Source organism: Phoca vitulina, unplaced genomic scaffold, assembly GCF_004348235.1.
Source record: "Phoca vitulina isolate PV1807 unplaced genomic scaffold, GSC_HSeal_1.0 scaffold5, whole genome shotgun sequence".
Lineage (NCBI taxonomy): Eukaryota > Metazoa > Chordata > Mammalia > Carnivora > Phocidae > Phoca > Phoca vitulina.
The window spans coordinates 52,006,872-52,027,845 of NW_022589708.1; the positions used below are offsets into that span (position 1 = coordinate 52,006,872).

The 20,974-nt window shown below is 36.3% G+C and overlaps 1 protein-coding gene across 6 annotated transcripts in view; it reads right to left on the reverse strand.

Moving 5' to 3' along the window:
- The window catches only part of VWA8 (von Willebrand factor A domain containing 8), a 348,163-nt gene that overhangs the window by 190,747 nt on the left and 136,442 nt on the right, over window positions 1-20,974 (reverse strand). For all 6 annotated transcript variants that reach the window (XM_032402933.1, XM_032402932.1, XM_032402934.1 and 3 more), the window contains 2 exons: window positions 16,485-16,591; window positions 12,960-13,066 (listed from right to left, as the gene is read on the reverse strand). In XM_032402933.1, the coding sequence (XP_032258824.1) occupies window positions 12,960-13,066; window positions 16,485-16,591 (214 nt within the window). The remainder of the gene's footprint in view (window positions 1-12,959; window positions 13,067-16,484; window positions 16,592-20,974) is intronic.

Sequence of the window (20,974 nt, forward strand, 5' to 3'; positions counted from 1 at the left end):
GTAATCCTTTCTGGAGACTTGTGCTCACCCTCTAACATACTCCAAAGCACTAGTGTATCCTGGAGGGGAGATTTACACACATCTGGTGCCCTGGTTTCTGCAGCTGTCACCCCGTAGATACTCCTTAATCACATGGTGGCTCAGGGTGCTTGGATTTCTGGGTCCCACGGGACTGTGGCAATCGTAAAGATGGTTCTTGGCAGGCTACCAACCCAGGACACTGCATAAACAGTGGACTGAGGCACAGTCCTCAGTCTTCTGTGAAGGAGGCCCCTTTGCTCGTCCTGGAGATTCAGCCTGAGGAGCAAGCTTCAGGTCTGGCATACATGTAGAGGCCTATGGCGCACTCTCAAGGAACATAGGCTGTGGGTGCCATCTTGGCTCTCTCTCTTGGCCTTGCTCCAGTTCATCAGTATCACCCAGGAAAGGGCTTATACACTTGTCTGGAGCCCCAATCTCTGTGGGTGTCACCCAATAGACACCTCCAGATCACCTAGTTTTTGCGGTCAGTGGGGCTTCCACTTGTGATACACAGCACTGTATATATTTGCATACTTTTAAAAGCTGACACCTGAGGATGTGGTTTCCAGTCAGCCTGAACCTAAGCATTGAGATCCTCCCATATGGGACACAGAGATCTTGGCACATCCTCACTTACTGGGAACTATTAAGAATATAATGGGCAGCTTGCACAAGCACAAAGATTTAAGAGACAATCAAGAGCTAACGCAGGGTTGAATGACAAGGTTCATCTGCATGAGGTCACTCCTTTGAAAGACTGGGAGAAGTAGTCATCTCACATACTGTATAGAAATCAAGAGAGTCAAGCAAAATGAAGTAACAGAGGATATGTTCCAAATGGAAGAACAAGATAAAACCTCAGAATTAAAAACTTTAATAAAATGAGATAAGTAATTTACCTGATAAAGAGTTCAAAATAATGGTCATAAAGATGCTCACCAAACTGAGAAGAATGGATGGATGCAGTAAGAATTTCAAATAAGAGATGGAAAATATTTTAAAAAAAGTGTCAAACAGAAGTCACAATGTTGAAGAATAGAATAACTGAACTGAAAAGGTTCAAGAGCAGACCAGATGACAACTCAAAGACAAGGCAGTGGAGCTAACCCAATCAAAGTATCAAAAACAAAAAAAGAATTACAAAAAGTAAAGATACTTTAAGGGACTTAAGGGGCAACATCAAATGGACTAGCATTTGTACCACAGGGCCCCAGGAAGGAGAAGAGAGAGATAGAGGCAGAAATTTTATTTGAAAATATAATGGCTGAAAACTTCTCTAACCCAGGGAAGGAAACAGACATCTAGATGCAGGAATCCCAGCAAGTTCCAAATAAGAGGAACCTAAAGAGACCTACACCATGACACGTTATAATTAAAATGTCAAAAGTAAAAGACGAGAAGAGAATATTAAAAGCAGTAGGAGAAAAACAACTTGCTACATACAAGGGAACACCCATAAGGCAATCAGCAGATTTTTCAGCAGTAACATTGCACGCCAGAAGGGAGTGGCGTGATATATTCCAAGGACTGAAAAAAACCTTGCTAACAAAGAATACTCTACCTGGCAAAGTTATCACTCAGAAGTGAAAAACAGATAATGAGTTTTCCAGATAAGCTAAAGCTAAATGAGTCATCACCACTAACCCAGCCTTACAAGAAATGTTAAAAGGACTTTAAGCTGAAAAGAAAGGGTGCTAATTAGTACTAAGAACACATATGAAAATAAATCTCACTGGAAAGGTAAATACATAGTAAAGATAGTGGATTAATCACTTATAAAGACAGTATGAAGGTGAAAAGCCAAAAGAAGTAAAAAAAGCTATAATTATGATAATTAAAGGATATGTAAGATAAAAAATATAAAATGTGACAGCAAAAACATAAAACATGAGGGGGAAGAGCAAGAATGTTGAGATTTACAATGGGATTAAACTTAAGTTGTTATCAACTTAAAATAGGCTGCTGCAGATATATTATATGTAAGCCTCATGGTAACTACAAAGAAATAACCTATAGTAAATTCACAAAAAATAAAAAGAGAATATAAACATAACACTAAAGAAAGCCAACAAACTACAAAAGAAAAGAGTAAGAGAAGAAACAGAGAAGAACCACAAAAATAGCCAGAAAACAATTAACAAAATGACAATAAACACACACCTATTAATAATTACTCTGAATGTAAATGGACTAAAATCTCCAATCAAAAGACATAGAGTGGCTAAATGGATAAAATACCAAGACTCATCTATAAGCTGTCTCCAAGAGATTCATTTTAGATGTAAAAATACACACAGACTCAAAGTGAAGAGATGAGAAAAGATATTCCATGCAAGTGGAAACCAAAAGAAAGTGCAAGTAGCTGTACTCATATAAAGCATTTTGCTAGTAAGGAAACTGAATCTTTAATCAAAAAGCTCTCAACAAATGGAAGTCCAGACCAGATGGCTCTACTAGTGAATTCCACCAAACATTCAAAGAAGAATTAATACCAATCCTTCTCAAAGTATTCCAAAAAAATAAAAGGGAATGCTTCAAAACCAGCGTTACCCTGATACCAAAACCAGACAAGGAAGAAAAATTACAAGTCAATATCCTTAATGAACATAGATGGAAAAATCCTCAATGAAATATTAGCAAGCCATAATTTAACAATACATTTAAAAAATCACACAATATGATCAAGTGGGAATTACTGCAGGGATGCAAGGATGGTTAAACATCTGCAAATCAGTCAATGTGGTACACCACATTAACAAAGTGAAGGATAAAAATCATGATCTTTGCAACAGATGCAGAAAAAGCATCTGACAAAATTCAACACCCTTTTATGATTAAAAAAAAAACCCTCTCAACAAAGCAGTATAGAGGGAATATATCTCAACATAATAAAGGTCATGTACGATAAGCCCACAGATAACAACATACTCAATGGTAAAAAGCTCAAAGCTGTTCCTCTAAGATCGGGAACAAGACAAGAATGCCCACTCTTGCCACTTTTATTCAACACAATACCAGAGAAATTAGGCAATTAAAAAAAAAAAAAAAGGAAATAGGAAAGGAAGAAGTAAACCTGTCACTATTTGCAGATGGTGGTATTAATATATAGAAAACCCTGAAGACACTATCAGAAAGCTGTTAGAACTAACAAACAAATTCAGCAAAGTTGAAAGATACAAAATCAATACAAAAAGAATTTGTTGTTTTCCTATACACTAATAATGAACCATCAGAAAAAGAAATTAAGAAAACAATCCCACTTACAACTGCATCAACAAGATTAAAATACCTACGAATAAATTTAACCAAGGAGGTGAAAGACCTATATACTGAAAACTACAAGACATTAAAGAAATAGAAGACACAAATAAATGAAAAGATATTGCATGTTCATGGATTAGAATTAATGTTGTTAAAATGTCATACTATATCTATATATTCGATGTAATCCCTATCAAAATTTCAATGGCATTGTTCACAGAAACAGAACAATCCTAAAATTTATATGGAATCATAAAAGATCCTAAATAGTCGAAAAGTCATGAGAAAGAAGAACAATGTTGAAAGTATCACACTTTCTGATTTCAAACTATATTACAAAGCTATAGTAATAAAAAAGCTACAGTAGTCAATTAAAAAAGCTACACTAATAAAAAAAAGCTATAGTAATCAATCAAATTATAATATTGGCAGAAAAACAGACATATAAATCAATGGAACATAATAGACAGCCTAGAAATAAACCCATATGCATCAATGGTCAATTAATTTATGACAAAGGAGTCAAGAATGAAGAAAACAATGGAGAAAGGACAGTCTCTTCAATAAATGGTGTTGGGAAAATGGATAGTCACATGCAAAAGAATGAAACTGGATCACTACCTTCCACAAGATTCACATTCACAAATATTAAAAACTTGAACGTTAGGCTCTGAAACCATAAAACTTCTAGAAGAAAACATAGATGGTAAGCTCTGTGACATAGATCTTAGTGATAATTTTGGAATCTGTCACCAAAAGCACAAGCAGTGAAAGCAAAATTAAACAAGTGGGACTCCATCCAACTAAGCAGCTTCTGCCTAGTGAAGGAAACTATCAGCAGAATGAAAAGGCAACCTAGTGAATGAGAGAAAATATTTGCAAATCATATATCTGATAAGGGGCTAATATCAAAATATGTAAAGAACTCATATACCACAACAGGAAAAAAAACAAACAGTCCAAGTAAAAAATGGGCATATGGAAAAATGCCCTACATCACAGTCATCAGAGAAATGTAAATCAAAACCATAACGAGATTGTCACCTCCTATCTGTTAGAATGGCTATTATCAAAAAGACTAGAAATAACAAGTGTTGGTGAGGATGTGAAGATAAGGGAAACTTTGTGGTATTGCTGGTAGAATGTAAATTGATGTGGCCACTATGAAAATCAGTATAGAAGTTCCTCAAAAAATTAAAAACAGAACTACCATATGACCCAGCAATTCCACTTCTGGATATTTTTTTGAAGAAAATGAAAACACTAATTTGAAAAGATATTTGCACCCCCATATTCACTGCACCATTATTTATAATAGCCAAGGTATGGAAACAACCTATGTGTCTACTGATGGGTGAATGGATAAAGAAGATGTGGCATATATATACACAATGGAATATTATTCAGCCATAAAAAGAATGAAATCTTGCCATTTGTAACAACATGGATGGTCCTTGAGGGCATTATGCTAAGTGAAAAAAGTCAGACAGAGAAAGACAAATACTGTATGATCTCTTATATATGGAATCTAAAAATATATATGTGTATATTTGTAATATGTCAACAACATATATATAACATATATATACTAAAAAAAATAAAATATCCAAGCTCATAGATATAGAAAACATATTGGTGGTTACTAGAGGCTGGAGGTAGGGCTGGGAGAAATGGGTAAATTGTTTTTGTTTTCTTTAGTTTAAATACATTGAATAAAAAAGAAAGGAAAGCATCTATTGTAATAGACAATACTCCATTTGATTTTTTAAAAAAACAAAAATTAATGCTGTGGTTATAATTTATATAACTAGTTAGAGCACTGGTACTTAAAACGTGAAGTAGTCCACTTAAGCAAGACTAAGCCACTCACCATTATTTCAAAGAGTTTTTATAATTTAACTCAAATATATTTTAACTATTGCTCTATGTAGGGTTGGCTTATAATTTAATATAATATTTAAATTACTACTTGCTAATAATGTAAATATACATAGGCTTTCCAAAATAACTGGAGATTTCCATGGAACATTTTACACTAACTTGGTCTTAACCATTACTTTCAAAGGATGTATAATTTTAGAATTAGAAATATAGTATTTAGCTTCCGCATTTTTATTTGAATTAGGATACAATATAATAAAAGAACAAGATTAAGGTTGTTCACAACAGCCACAAAGGAAATTACATTGCTCTTTTATATCTGGAAAATTAGGACAACCACAAGTAGGTCATGAAGGCTCATTGGGGGAGGGGGGAGGTTGGGAGAAGAAATATATCCCAGAACAATTAATATCCCTATTTCTTTCTCTTGGTTTTCTATATCAAAACAGTAACAGCAACCTAAGGAATGAAGTTATTGAAGCTCCCTATTTGTGGAAAAGGCAAATTAACTGTTTGCAGATATTTTTCTAGCTTGTTACCTGCTTTTCTTTTTTTAACTTGTTTTATGGATTTTTTTTTTTTTTTTTACATCTCAAGCATTTCCCGTTTAACTTGTCCAATTAAGCTGTACTTCCTTTCAGAGTTTCTTTCCTAGAAAAACAGAAAGTTTTTTCTTTCCTTCAAAAACAGATGGGTATTTCCTAATGTTTATCTTTGTAGTTTTTATTTTTTTGAAATGTTTTCAGATACACCACTGAGCTAGAGTTTTAACAAAGCTCAAAGTAGGATGGGCTTGTCAATTCATTGTCCACTCCGGAACATTTTTAAGACTCAAAGAGACCTCGTTAATAATAATGGAAAACAAATGTAAACAGGAACTATTTTAGGGACTATCTTAAGCAAGCCAACGTGTGTGGTTACCCTACTTAAAAGGGAGTCTTAGAACACCCCTTTATTCTGGGTTCTAGTGATGATGTGGTCTGGAGATCTCTTCCTTCCAGCTAAGATGAAAAGTCAGTGCCAATTTAAGTCTTCTAGTAACAAAGGGGCTAATCTCCATGAGGAAAAGACAGAAGCTGGAACGAGCACCTGCATAGCCAGATAAAAAAGCAATGTAAATACTGAAAAACAATTCAAAGTATAGTTGTATTCTTCTATACTGTACTCATGTTCTCCTACTTCACACCCTCCTTCCATCTAACTAGATCATTCAAGTCAACAAACATTAGCTAAGGCTAAGGTCACTGCCTACGTAATTCTTCTCTTAATCTCTTAGCCCACTTAAGTACCACAGACAATTTCAAGATATTATTTATTTATTTGAGAGAATGAAAGAGAGAGAGAGAGGGAGAGAAAGCAAAGGAGAGGGAGAAGGAGCAGGGGAGGGGCAGAGGGAGAAGCAGACTCCCCAATGAGCAGGGAGGGTGGGGGAGGGGGGCGCTCCATCCCAGGATTCTGGGATCATGACCTGAGCTGAAGGCAGATGCTTGACCAACTGAGCCACCCGGCGTCCCAACCACAGACAATTTTTTTTTTTAATTTTCTTTTTTTTTTTCTTTTTTTTATTAACATATAATGTATTATTTGTTTCAGGGGTACAGGTCTGTGATTCATCAGTCTTACACAATTCACAGCACTCACCATAGTACATACTCTCCCCAATGTCCATCACCCAGCCACCCCATCCCTCCCACCCCCCACCACTCCAGCAACCCTCAGTTTGTTTACTGAGATTAAGAGTCTCTTATGGTTTGTCTCCCTCTCTGGTTTCGTCTTGTTTCATTTTTCCCTCTCTTCCCCTATGATCCTCTGTCTTGTTTCTCAAATTCCTCATATCAGTGAGGTCATATGATACTTGTCTTTCTCTGATTGACTTACTTCGCTTAGCATAATACCCTCTAGTTCCATCCACGTCGTTGCAAATGGCAAGATGTCATTTTTTTTAATGGCTGTGTAATATTCCATTGTATATATATACCCCCATCTTCTTTACCCATTCATCTGTTGATGGACATCTAGGCTCTTTCCATAGTTTGGCTATTGTGGACATTGCTGCTATAAACATTGGGGTGCATGTGTCCCTTTGGATCCCTACATTTGTATCTTCGGGGTAAATACCCGGTAGTGCAATTGCTGGGTTGTAGGGTAGCTCTATTTTCAACTTTTTGAGGAAACTCCATACTGTTTTCCAGAATGGCTGCACCAGCTTGCATTCCCACCAACAGTGGAGGAGGGTTCCCCTTTCTCCACATCCTCACCAACATCTGTCATTTCCTGACTTGCTAATTTTAGCCATTCTGACTGGTGTGAGGTGGTATCTCACTGAGGTTTTGATTTGTATTTCCCTGATGCCGAGTAATGTTGAGCACTTTCTCATGTGTCTGTTGGTCATCTGGATGTCTTCTTTGGAAAAATGTCTGTTCATGTCTTCTGCCCATTTCTTGATTGGATTATTTGTTCTCTGGGTGTTGAGTTTCATAAATTCTTTATAGATTTTGGATACTAGCCCTTTATCTGATATGTCATTTGCAAATATCTTCTCCCATTCTGTCGGTTGTCTTTTGGTTTTGTTGACTGTTTCCTTTGCTATGCAAAAGTTTTTTATCTTGATGAAGTCCCAATAGTTCATTTTTGCCCTTGCTTCCCTTGCCTTTGGCGATGTTTCTAGGAAGAAGTTGCTGCAGCTGAGCTCGAAGAGGTTGCTGCCTGTGTTCTCCTCAAGGATTTTGATGGATTCCTGTCTCACATTTAGGTCTTTCATCCATTTTGAGTCCATTTTTGTGTGTGGTGTAAGGAAATGGTCCAGTTTCATTCTTCTGCATGTGGCTGTCCAGTTTTCCCAACACCATTTGTTGAAGAGACTGTCTTTTTTCCATTGGACATTCTTTCCTGCTTTGTCAAAGATTAGTTGACCATAGAGTTGAGGGTCCATTTCTGGGTTCTCTATTCTGTTCCATTGATCTATGTGTCTGTTTCTGTGCCAGTACCATACTGTCTTGATGATGACAGCTTTGTAATAGAGCTGGAAGTCTGGAATCGTGATGCCACCAGCTTTGCTTTTCTTTTTCAACATTCCTCTGGCTATTCGGGGGCTTTTCTGGTTCCATACAAATTTTAGGATTATTTGTTCCATTTCTTTGAAAAAAGTTGATGGTATTTTGATAGGGATTGCATTGAATGTGTAGATTGCTCTAGGTAGCACAGACATTTTCACAATATTTGTTCTTCAAATCTATGTGCATGGAATGTTTTTCCATTTCTTTGTGTCTTCCTCAATTTCTTTCATGAGTATTTTATAGTTTTCTGAGTACAGATTCTTTGCCTCTTTGGTTAGATTTATTCCTAGGTATCTTTTGGTTTTGGGTGCAATTGTAAATGGGATCGACTCCTTAATTTCTCTTTCTTCTGTCTTGTTGTTGGTGTATAGAAATGCAACTGATTTCTGTGCACTGATTTTATATCCTGCCACTTTACTGAATTCCTGTATGAGTTCTAGCAGTTTTGGGGTGGAGTCTTTTGGGTTTTCCACATAAAGTATCATAACATCTGCAAAGAGTGGGAGTTTGACTTCTTCACCGATTCAGATGCCTTTTATTTCTTTTTGTTGTCTGATTGCTGAGGCACAGACAATTTCTTAAAAGTTTCCTCTTCCAGTTAATTGTCCATCTCTCCTGAATCCCTCCTACTTCTCTAACAATTTCTCTCCGTAATCTTTTAGGTTAGATCTTCTTGTTGTAACAATTCCTTAGATAACTGATTTCCCCCATGTTCCTTCATTTGCTCTCTCTCAGTACCTTTTTGCATGCTCTCCTCAGGGGTCAAGGTTCAGGGCAGAGTAGCTTGTGCCTACTTGTACATGGGCACTCACCCAAGGGTGAGGGAGGGCTGTATGAGACTTGGGTATCCATAAGTCTGTGCTTGAAGAGCTACTTCAGACTACTCTCCCTAAATCCTCGCATCCATTCCATTGCTTCAGCTACCAATTCTATGCTGATCTTCAACAGTAAAACTTTCCTCTTCAACTCCAGCCTCATATTCTGAGCACCTATCAAACTATGTACTTGTTTATTTCCCAGTTTCTTCAACCTCAACGTATCCAAAACTTGTCTCATTGTTTTCTTCTCAACTTCATTCTTTATCCAGTATCTTTTATCCCCATTAATAGCACCATTTCCCACCACCTGACCAAACCTCTACCATCATCTTCCTGCACACTTCACTCTTCCCTTACCAGGAGCCAGTTAGACACCAAGTCTAAGCCATTCAGCCACCCAAAAGTCAACGGTATCTATCCCTTCCTTTCTATCCCCAGTTTTCATTTAGGATTTTACATCTCTGGCCTAGATTTTTATCAGCCAATTTGGCTTCTCTAACTTCAGTCTCTGCTTGAGGCAATGTGCTCTTTAAATAACTGACAGTTACTTCTTCGCTCAAAATCATGTCACTTCTTTTTTCAAAATTCCTTAAATGACTCTTAATACCTTTGAAACAAAGGTTCATCCTTCCTTCTTTTTTGTTTTTTTTTTTGCTAAAGGATACTTATTTATTTATTGAGGTATAATTGACATTATAATGTTAAATTAGTTTCAGGTTGTGCAATATGATTCAACATTTATATACAGTGTGAAATGATCACCACCATCTGCCACCTTGCAAAAGTGATATGATACTATTGATTATATTCCCCATGCTGTACACTACATCCCCATGACTACTTTAATTTATAACTGGAAGTCTATACTTCTCAACTCCCTTCACCAATTTAGCCTCCCCCCAGGACTCCCCTCCCCTTCTTATCTTCCTAATTTAGTCTTGGCCTCATTTCCTGTCACTCTCCTCCAACATTATATTCAGTCAAAAATTTAGAATAATTTTCTCTTTTCTCTTCTGTTTACTTTTCCATCAGACTATGTGCTCCCTGAGGACGAATCTTGGCTTTCATCTTACACATAGTTCCACTGACTCTACCCACCGCCTAAACAGCCCTGCTATGTGTCCTCTCCACTCTATCCCCACTGTCACCCCCTTTGTTCAGATCCTTCATAACTTGTACTTAGACTACTGCAACAACCCCCTAACAAGTCTCTCTTTGCCTTGGTTCCAACTCATAGACAACATTAAAGAGTGAATGCAAAGTTAGCAAGTGGAAATGTGCTTAACATCTTTCAATGGCTTCCTCACTTCTTCTGAATAGCGTCCAGATTCCTTAATTAGCAAAGTCAAGATGTTCTGACCCTTTCCTAACCCACTGGCCTCATCGCTTGTCACTCTTGCATTTGCAACCTCAGCTCTGTGTCAGTGATAATTAATTATATGTAGCTTCCTAAATGAACTAGTCTGTCACATAGCCAAGTCTCTGCAAATGCTAGTCTCTCTGCCTGAGAGAGTCAACTTTGCCTGGTTAGCTCATTTTCCATGATCATTCTAATCTGGGACAATCATCTCATCAGTGCTACCATAGTAACCTGTGTGTACTTCCACCACACTGTACAGTAATCATGTGTACTTTCTTGTCTTTCTCCCTTGACAGAGCCCTGGAGCTACACAACCATATGTGTGCATGTGTGCATATTTTAATCCCTTTATCCAAATACCTTAGAACAAGGCTTGATACATGGTAGATATTTTAAACATTTTTTCAGAACTAAAATTCCTTGGGGTTAAAGAGGCTATTGCTTTCTCTTTCTTCCAATTTCTCCTTACTACTATAACATTCTTTAATGACAGATTTAATAAAACAATAGCCTCATTATGAACATTCAAAATCTTACTCCTTCTTTATTAATCCACTCACCACATACTTGCTCAGCATTCACTGTCTGCCAAGCACATGCTATTTGCTGAAGACTCAAAATAAAGAAAAACAGACTTTACTTTAGTGGTGTGGAAAACACATTTAAAAAATCGATTTCAATACCATGTGGCAAGGGGACCACAGGACATAGAAGAGATGGTAGAGAAGCCCCTAAATATTCAAGAGACACCAAAGACTACTGCTTCAAAAGGAAGTACAGACTAAAAGGAAATCATAACATACGCAACAAAAGCAAATGTAATCCAAAGCCACGGTTCCTTGAATTGGTACAGCTAAAATTTTTCATTAGTGGTTAATTCATAATGCTTTATGAAGCAAAGGTACATCTGGAGACAGGCTACAGCAAGTCCCTCAGGGCCACTATGTAAAGTTCACAGCAGCCCTGCGGTCCTCACTGTCCATGTCACAAACACCATGGCAACAGACACTGTGTTCAAGGGCACAATGGCCCTCCCTGCTACTGAATTTCCTACGTTCTCAAATGCTGGGAGGTCTTTTCAACTTTTGCTACCATGGGGTTTTTCAAATTGTCTCTTATAACAAAGTTTCCTGGTTCTTTTTTCTTTATTCCTTTCCACTACATGGGCAGAACACGATACCATCAGTGCTTGGAAATAGTCTATTTTCCTTACAATCGTGTTTTTGTCTTTCTTTGATAGGCAAGATTGTTTTCCTTCTTTGTGTCTTAAAAGTAACTTTATTGTCTGCTCATTTGTCCACTGCTTGTGTAAGAGCATTAATGCTCTGGAAGAGAAGTAAAACTTACATTAGTTAATGGGCTATAGAATGGATACAAAACAAATCCAGGTTATGTCTTCGCCTATTTCATAGGTAATAATTACAGTTTTGACAGATTTCAAAATATTGGATCAAGATTTTTATTGAGAAAGAAGAATTTGCCCAGATACCTTCTATACTGTTAATATAATGTAGGGATATAAATTACGGTACTCACTGAACAACAAATATGATTGGGAAATGGCAGATAAAAAGCTTAATTTTTCTAACTCCTTAATATAGTAAAAATAGTAAGAAGTGGGGCACCTGGGTGGTACAGTCAGTTAAGTGTCCGACTCTTGGTTTCAGCTCAGGTTATGCTCTCAGGGTCGTGAGACTGAGCCCCAGGTGGGGCTGCGCACTCAGCGAGGAGTCTGCTTGGGATTCTCTTTCCCTCTCCCTCTGCCCCCTCCGCTCATGTGTTCTCTCTCTCTCTCAAAGTAAATAAATAAATCTTTAAAAAAAATAGTAAGTAGAAGTTCTTCTAACATAATATAAGGTTATTATTTACATTCAGATTAGGGACCAAATATTAGAGAAAAATTTAAGTATGTTTCTTTTTATAAAATAAATATATAACCACTTAACATAAAATCTGGAAAAGAAAAAACTCCTACATTATGGGTAATTTTCTCTGGAAAACATTCTTATTAAAGTGAATATCTATAGAAAAGCTTTCTGGATATACACTTATTTCTGTGTCTTAGTGGAAGGTCCATAATTATTGGTTAGTTTACAAGTGAGAAATTATCTACTTTCCTCCCTTAAAAAGGAAAAGTGAACAAGAGAAAAATATTAGGAATTTTCAGGAAAAGGAAAGGAATATGTAGAAAAGAATGCACAGGATACATCCTCTTTGAGCTACTGAAATAATTTAACAGGAAAGCAAAAGAGAGGATGAGTATTAGTTCATTTTGTTTTTCGTTTAGTGATATATTCATTTTATTTACCTGGAGCCTAGAGCATGTGCATATATAAAATATATTACCCTAATCACAGTAGTAACTCTTCCAATTTTCAAGTGTCTTGGGAAAGAATTTAAAAGTTTACAATGCCTTAATAAAAGATGTGTCAACACTTCATTTGGCATCATCTGAATTGAACTTAGCAAATTACAAAAATAATTAAACATCAGTTTCATTGTGGAGTTAATTACCACAATGTAAGAGGAGATTTATCCATAAATGCAAAGCAATGATCTTACCTGAATGTTGTCATAGAACAGAACATCAGGCACTTTCATTTTCTCATGGGCATTATAGATCGGTGCACTAACAGCCCCAATCCTCAGGGATCCAGATGCTGTTTCACCTAAACATTTCACACAGGATGAAGAATTACTCATAGCACTGTGCTCAGAGAAGCCAAGTCCAATGTGAACATAACGCAACATAGCATCTTTAATATCTTATGGGCTCATTAAGGAATTTCAATTTAACATCTAAAAGAAGTAAGTTTGAAGGTGGTAATAAAACATAATAGCTCTACATAAAATGCCTAAAATGTTCTAAAAGATAACTAATTTTATATAAAATAACGCATGTTAGCGAACAACAGAGATACAATTAGAGAAGAACCCCAGAACTCAGTTAAGCCACCTCCATGAGCTTGTTCTGTCAGAGACTATAACACATAAAACAAACCAAATATACATTCAAAAGCTCTGAAGTACTCTGAATATCATTTTTGGGGACCCACCCATTGAAAAACTCCAAGTGAGAACCCCCTGGAATTCTAGTAAAAAATACTGATTAATCAACTACCCCAGACCTCTGAAATTATGATTTCCAGGGATGGTCTAGGAGATCTGTATTTTCAAATAAGCACCCCAGGTGTTACACAGCTACTCTGTGATGATTACTATTGTGTCATCTCCTATTTGCTTTAAACAGTTGGTCTAGAATAGAATATGAGCTCCTGACAGCCAGCAAACCCAATAATAAATCTGAAGTCAAGGAACACATCTCATATACATTCTCTCCATGGTTAATAATCATAACATTAATGGTAGTAATTGTTATAATAGTACTGATGATCACAATAGAAACTATCATTTATTGAGGACCTTCTATGGGCCAGATCTCAAACCAGAAGCTTCATTGTTTTCTCATATAATTTCATGTAATTCTCAACAATGAGACAAGAACTATGAGGAAGCTAAGGACATAAATTAAGTAATTTGCTTACAACCACCCAGCTAACATGGACAGAGCTAAAAATAGAACTTAGTATAGTCTAATATTCTTTCTGCCAAGTAGGGTATGTTTAATCCTTTGACTCCAAATAATACTCCATCCTGTGGAAATACCTGAGCAAGCAGACAGATTATCATGATGCCTTAAACAACTGACCCATCTACCACCTTCCCACCCTGCCACCCTTCAAATAAGAAAACTGCCCTTTTGTGCTAAAGCATTTTGAAAGACAGGTGGAGAAGAGCAACATTTGCGTTCTGCAGTACCACGAACGATTTTGAGCTAAAAATAATTAAACTGTCATCCTGTTTAATCAGTGTTCAGTGCTACACATTTGCCAAAGCACAGGAGACCTCTCCCTCCAATAGATCCTTGCCATTTCCCTTTTATTTACAAGTTCCACAGGGAAGAAAACCTATAAGCTGTCACGCTGAGAATCTACTGTTTATTTATTACCAGCAGGGTCTCTGAAACAGACCCAATACAAAACTGTACAAAGACCAGGATTGTGGCAGGAATTTTACTATATGCTTGTATGTTAAGATGACAAACAAAATTTCAGATTCAAGTAGCATCTGATATCATCTATGGTTTAGTTTATGGAACACATCTGTTCAGTAGATTTAGGGCTTCAGGACAATTTAATTCACTCATCTAATGTTTATTGTTAAAATTTCAAGCTTGAAAAGGGAAATGCACTCAGAGGATGGTGATGCTTGTACTTCCCTGGGGGAAACCCGCTAGCTGTCTGCTAAGAAATCTCATAGGATGGCAGTATTTTAGTCCATTCGTCAAGGTTCTTAGTCTGGTATACTCAAAACCTAATTTTGTCATGTCAACTGACCACAAACCTGACTCTCGGGAGAATATTAAAGACATATATTCTGATCTATATATAAATTCTGATATATAAAACAAGAATTGAAAATATTACAGTGTAATGAAAGCTGCGCCTTTCATATGGACCCTATGATACACTGGTTGCCATGCCAGCATATTATCTGGAGGGAGAACTACACAGAAAGCTAAATCCTCATCAGGTTATTTGGTGAACCTTGTCCTCTGAACAAGGAGAGTACATTAAATGAATTCTCCTCAAGAGATAAAGGGAACCAGATGAGTCAACAGTCTCTTGGGTTCCTTATCCCCTACGCCAGGCTTAGATGGGAACTGCTGACACTGGCCCATTACCAAGACTGAACAATCTATTGTCAGAACAACTCAGTTCGTCTTTGGATATGTTAAGACATTCAGTCAAGTAACATTACAAGTTTGACTTGTAATGTTCTGTGTCTTTGAACTGGCTCCAGAGTTGTTCTGTCTCTTTGACCTGGTTCTGCATATCTGGACCCAGATCCATCAGTAGGTGGGATTTTTAATTTTACTCTTAAAAAAGTCATCTCAGGGACACCTGGGTGGCTCAGTTGGTTAAGCGGCTGCCTTCGGCTTGGGTCATGATCCCAGGGCCCTGGGATCGAGCCCCACGTCTGGCTCCCTGCTCGGTGGGGAGCCTGCTTCTCCCTCTGCCTGCTGCTATGCCTACTTGTGCTCTCTGTCTCTCTGTCAAATAAATAAATAAAATCTTAAAAAAAAGTCATCTCATTTAACACCAAATTCTTGTCTCAGTAGCCCCAACTATTAAAAACACCTACCACAAAGAGAGCCACAATAAGTGCTCATTAGAGAGAGGGTCCCCACATTGGATTTTTGATAGAATAGGTACTTATCTCAAAAAGTAGAGAAACTTTCGTTGTGCTCTAATTGAAGAATAAGGAACTTCTATAGGAAGAGCTAAACCATCCCAAAGTTCAAAATACATATGGTTATCCAGAAGAAAAGTACCACAAAAGACAATATGAATAGAAATGGAAGGAATAGGAAGGCATGAAATGGTACTCTGAATATTATTTTATTTTACATCAACCTAGAACAGTTTCCTGAACATATCCCACAGAACTAGTGGTCCTCAAAATGTAAATGTTGTGCAAAGAAAGCAGAATTCTAGATTCTATGGTGACATATATTTGGAAAAAAAAAAAAAGGTAAAACCAAATCATTCAAGTTTCTTTAGAGCAGGAATTCTCAGAGCCTTGAATATGTTTGTGTCAATTGTGACTCTTTGGAGGAGGACCTGTATCTGGTATGCACTGAAATAAAGGAAATATTCTTTTTTTTTTTAAGATTTGAGAGAGAGTGCGCGCGCACATGCACGAGCATGGGGGAGGGGTAGTGGGAGAGGGGAAGCAGACTCCCCGCTAAGTAGGGATGATCCCAGGACCCAGAGATCATGACCTGAGCTGAAGGCAGATGCTTAGCCAACTGAGCCACCCAGGCAAATAAAGGAAATATTCTAAGATTTAATTTGTAAGTGGGTTTCAATTTAAAAATAAATAAATAAAAGATTGATTTCTTCAACCCAATACATAAAACAAAGTAGATGGAAAACAAAACCACTTTTTATTGAAATTAAAATAATCATACAAATGTTTGATAATAATTATTTCACTAAAAAAAGAAACAAGTCAAATACTTACATTTGTAATCCTCCAGTTCTGGTTCCTGATGATTATCAGTACTTACTTCTATTGCAGCATCTGCCAGGTTTTTTTCTAATGCTGACCTTGCAAGGCTTGGTAAGAACCTGATGGGGCCAGGAGGACAGAATGATAAAGTCAAAGCTTTCTGTGATTTCTAAATATCTTTTGGCACGTACACACACAAACTCTCTCTCTCTTTCTCTCCTTCTTACTCTCTTTCTATCTCAAGACAACCAATTAAGGATGCTCAGTCTTGAGCTGTGAAATCCAAATAATAAAAAATTTTGAAATAAATATAAACTTCAAGTACCTGTGAAGATGAATATCTGTTTATCTCCTTTAATAAAACTTACATGTAATTGGCAGTATTCATGTATATACAACATTTTACAGGACAAGACTTAAAATGATTTGCTTTTTAAAATGGATTTAGTATACTTAACAAATCTTGTTTAATTGTTTAACTGGATTATCAAATTTTCTTAAATAGATAAAATAACACCTTAACTGGCTCCAACTTGGCAATCAGAAATTCAAATTAGTGGAAGTGGATTAATGATGTTTGCTTTCTAACACAAATTATTCAATTTAGGATTATACAGCTTGGTCTTCCCTTCCATTTAAAAAATATACCTGCCTGTATTCTATACATATGCTGCCAAAGCAACAATCTGGTGAGTGACAGAGGCATTCTTCATTTACAAATAGATGGTATGAACATCATGGGCTTAATGAAAATGGAGTTTCCTACCCACACAAATAAAACTGTATCTGGAATTTACGATCCCAAGTGAGCCCGCAGAAATGATTTTTAACCTATTACCTGTGCTATACTAGTATAAACTAACCACTATGTGCCATGATAAACATACTAAGAACATCACACTTCTAACTTAGGTTTTCCATAGCTCTAAATCCTTCATGGTGGATTAGAATCAGCCTTGAGTATAAGCTCTAATAAAAGAGATGCTGGTGTAAGCAAAAAGGCAAATGAATGAGCGTGTGAGGAACTGATGGATTTCCTCTCTGTAATAGAATTTACGTAGCTGACCCTATCTCCCAACTACCTCCTCATTTTGGTTCCAGGCTATGATGGGGGGATTTATATCACTCTGGGTCAGTAGCTCAACAGTTCAGCATCAAGTAAGACTTACTGTTGTTCATCTCTGACCTTTCATCATAGTTCTTAGATTGTTGCCTTGTTTAAAACCAAGGCCTCACTTTATCTCTCAGACCCAATAGCTGGGCTTTTATCTTGTTTCCTGAGCCCTTGTCTTGGCACCATGCCCGCCCGACCTGCCTCTCTCCACTATACCATAAACTAGAGTCTGGCTCTGCAGCTGCATCTCCATTACTTCCTGTCAGACTACCTTGATTGACAATAACCACGTTCAAGCTTAGGCTGTGTGCTATTCCCAGAAACCCCTTACATCTATATAGTCTGCTCTCAACACATCCTCATTTGCCCCCATATTGGAACATTTCTAGATTGTCCTCCAAAGCCTGTAGAGAACTGCAAAAAAGGCATGTATGCCTCCCTTCCAATGTCAGTGACAGACACTGCTTGCCAATGTGATACTCTTTTCTACTGAGATTGAACATGTTTCAGAATTATTTTCAACCTCACACCCAGACAGCACTACCAAATAATCAGAAGTAGTGTGGAAGTTGAAATATATTTACCTCTAGATTTTATATTTTAAAAGATACTGACTCACCCCACAAATGACAAGAAAGTATGTCAGGTAGTATGAGGTCAACCTTAATTTTTTCTAGGTTTTAATTTTTTCTAGTTAATGGCTTCTTTTTCCATTGCTCACTGATATTTTCTACTTGCTTTTTCCTCTCCTTCTGTGGCCTTTTGTAAAATAAGTGAGTAAAGGAATGAAATATCGCTCTATCCTACTTTCCTAGAACACAAACAAATACATATCCTACTGTAAAGTTTTCAAGGGTATTTATCATCATGAGCATCATAGTGCCTTTTAAAAATCATTATCATCATTATATTCATTTACTACCAGCAAAAATAGAATTGGAAAGTCTCCAGTCTCTATGGTCTTGGTTGTAACAAAAAACTAAAGAAAGATTTAACCATATTATGGGAAACACAGAAACAGAGAAGTAGTTACCCTAAGCCAACTCAAATAACTGTGTCATTGTCACAGAAGTGAGATACGATCTTTGGATTAAAGAATAAGATAGGATTTCTCAAGATGGTAGCATGAGAAGCTAGAGTAAGGATAGGAGATGCTCCCAAATTACCAGTGCTGGGAAGATGGGTGTTGCTATTAGTAGTAAGAGTGGGAGAAAAGACTGTGGGTCTCAGGGATTATCAGACAGCCTTTGACTTCTATTTAGAGTGTATAATTACTTAATTAATTGATTGATACCTGTGATTTTAAATCTTAAGTTTATAAACAGCACTGGAATATTTAAGACAACTTATGGCTCATCCTATTTATAAAGTTAGTTTATTATATTTGTGAGTAATTTACTTTTCTGGGAAGGTTTTATTTGTTAATTCAGACATGTGAAGTACTTAAAAGGAAATAGGGCATATAAAATTTTTTAACAAATTTCAGATGTTTGAAGATGCTTAATGTAACCAAGATATCTGGAAGATAAATGGAACCAAACATTTTTCAAAGCCCCATTAAAATAATTCAGATCTGCCAGACTTATAAAGTAAGCTGAATAACAGAAAAACCTAAAGAAGATCTAGGTTTCTTAAATTATAGCCTTAAAACACTGAACAGTAATGTTTTTTTTAAAGTAGATGTCATTAATTTTATGTCACAAGGGAATTCTTGAAAAATATTGTATTTTGGTGAATGGGAAAATTTCTCCATTACCTCAATGTCAGAGACAGTTAATCTTCATTTCTAATTCTTAATACCTCTGCCTCAAATTTCTATGCTAAAGGATCGTCACTCCAAGATTTTCTGTAAGTAAATACTGTAATGGAATGCAAAATACTTGAGTGGAATAGAACTCATTCCAGGAACTTCTAGTTAATGCTTCTATAATAAAAGAACTTTTGGAACATAAAATATCTGATAACTTCCTCATCTTGTAAAATCTTTCTTCCCTTTGGTTTCTTAGGTTTTCAACTATCCAGAAAATGAATTATACATCTAGCTCCAAGACTTGGTGTACATATTTTGGATATGAGGATGAGGTACTAGGGAACCATTCCCTCAGATGAAGAAATGTTCCAGTCTGAACTTAACTGGCATAAACAAATAAATGAAAAGTATTTTAAAATTAAATTAATAAGACTTTTAAAAGCCAAGCTAATATTCAATAAATTTAATGTTTAACAAACTAACACTAGAGAATTTCTTTTGATTTTGTTTGCTAAAGAACAGACGTCATTCAATTTTCTTTTCACTGCTTCAATATGGAATGAGGTCATTAAAAAAAGAAAAAAAAACTTTATGCAGCAATAGATTTTTTTTCCTTTCTGTGATTGTGCTATCATGAATAGAAGGTTAGTAAAAAAGGTTTTTGAGTTTGTAGGCTTGCTAAAGTCAACAGATAATGCATAAACAAGATAGCTGTTTCACTTTTTGCAAAGTGTAATAGGGTGGTAACAAAACAGGGTTTAATGTGGTCAGCTGATAACACTGGAAAAGTTAGCTATTTAATACAGTGAAATATTTATGAGTATGAAAAGGAAGTAATTTTAAGTTTTTAAATTTTTTTAAACTATGAAATATTTCAAGCACATAGAAAATTATAGAGACTATTAAGCATTCTATTAATCTCTCTCCATTCCTGGGTAATTCTCACCCTAAACTGGTGTGTATTTCTCCTGTCCATATTTTTATTCTGCTATACATGTATGAATTAAAAATATATTGCATTGGGGCACCTGGGTGACTCAGTCGTTTAAGCATCTGCCTTTGGCTCAGGTCATGATCCCAGGGTCCTGGGATCGAGTCCCGCATTGGGCTACCCGCTCAATGGGGAGTCTGTTTCTCCCTCTCCTTTGCCCCTCCCCCTCCACTTGTGCTCTGTTTCTCACTTTCTCTCTCTCAAATAAATAAAATCTTTAAAAAAAAAAATATATATATATATTGCATTTTTGTTGTATTTAACATTTTCATAAATGGCAATAATACCAAATCTCCTCTTGCAAATTGCTTTTTTCTACTTGATATTAAACTGTCATGATTGATACACACGGATCTACTTCATTTTAATGACTGTTTAGTATCACATTATATAAATATGTGAATTTATAGTCATTCCCTACTGTTTCCAATTTTTCATTGTTACAAACAATGATGCCATGAACATTCTTACACATGCCTCCTTATCCATTCATTTAAGTCTTTCTCTGAGGTGATATCAAGAAACAGAATTGTCAAATCAAAGAGTATTAATATACTTAGGCATAAAGATACTGTGAGATAACCACAAAGTGATGAGATTTCCATTCCAACAGCAGTAATATAATTCCATTTTCTTTTATTCACAAA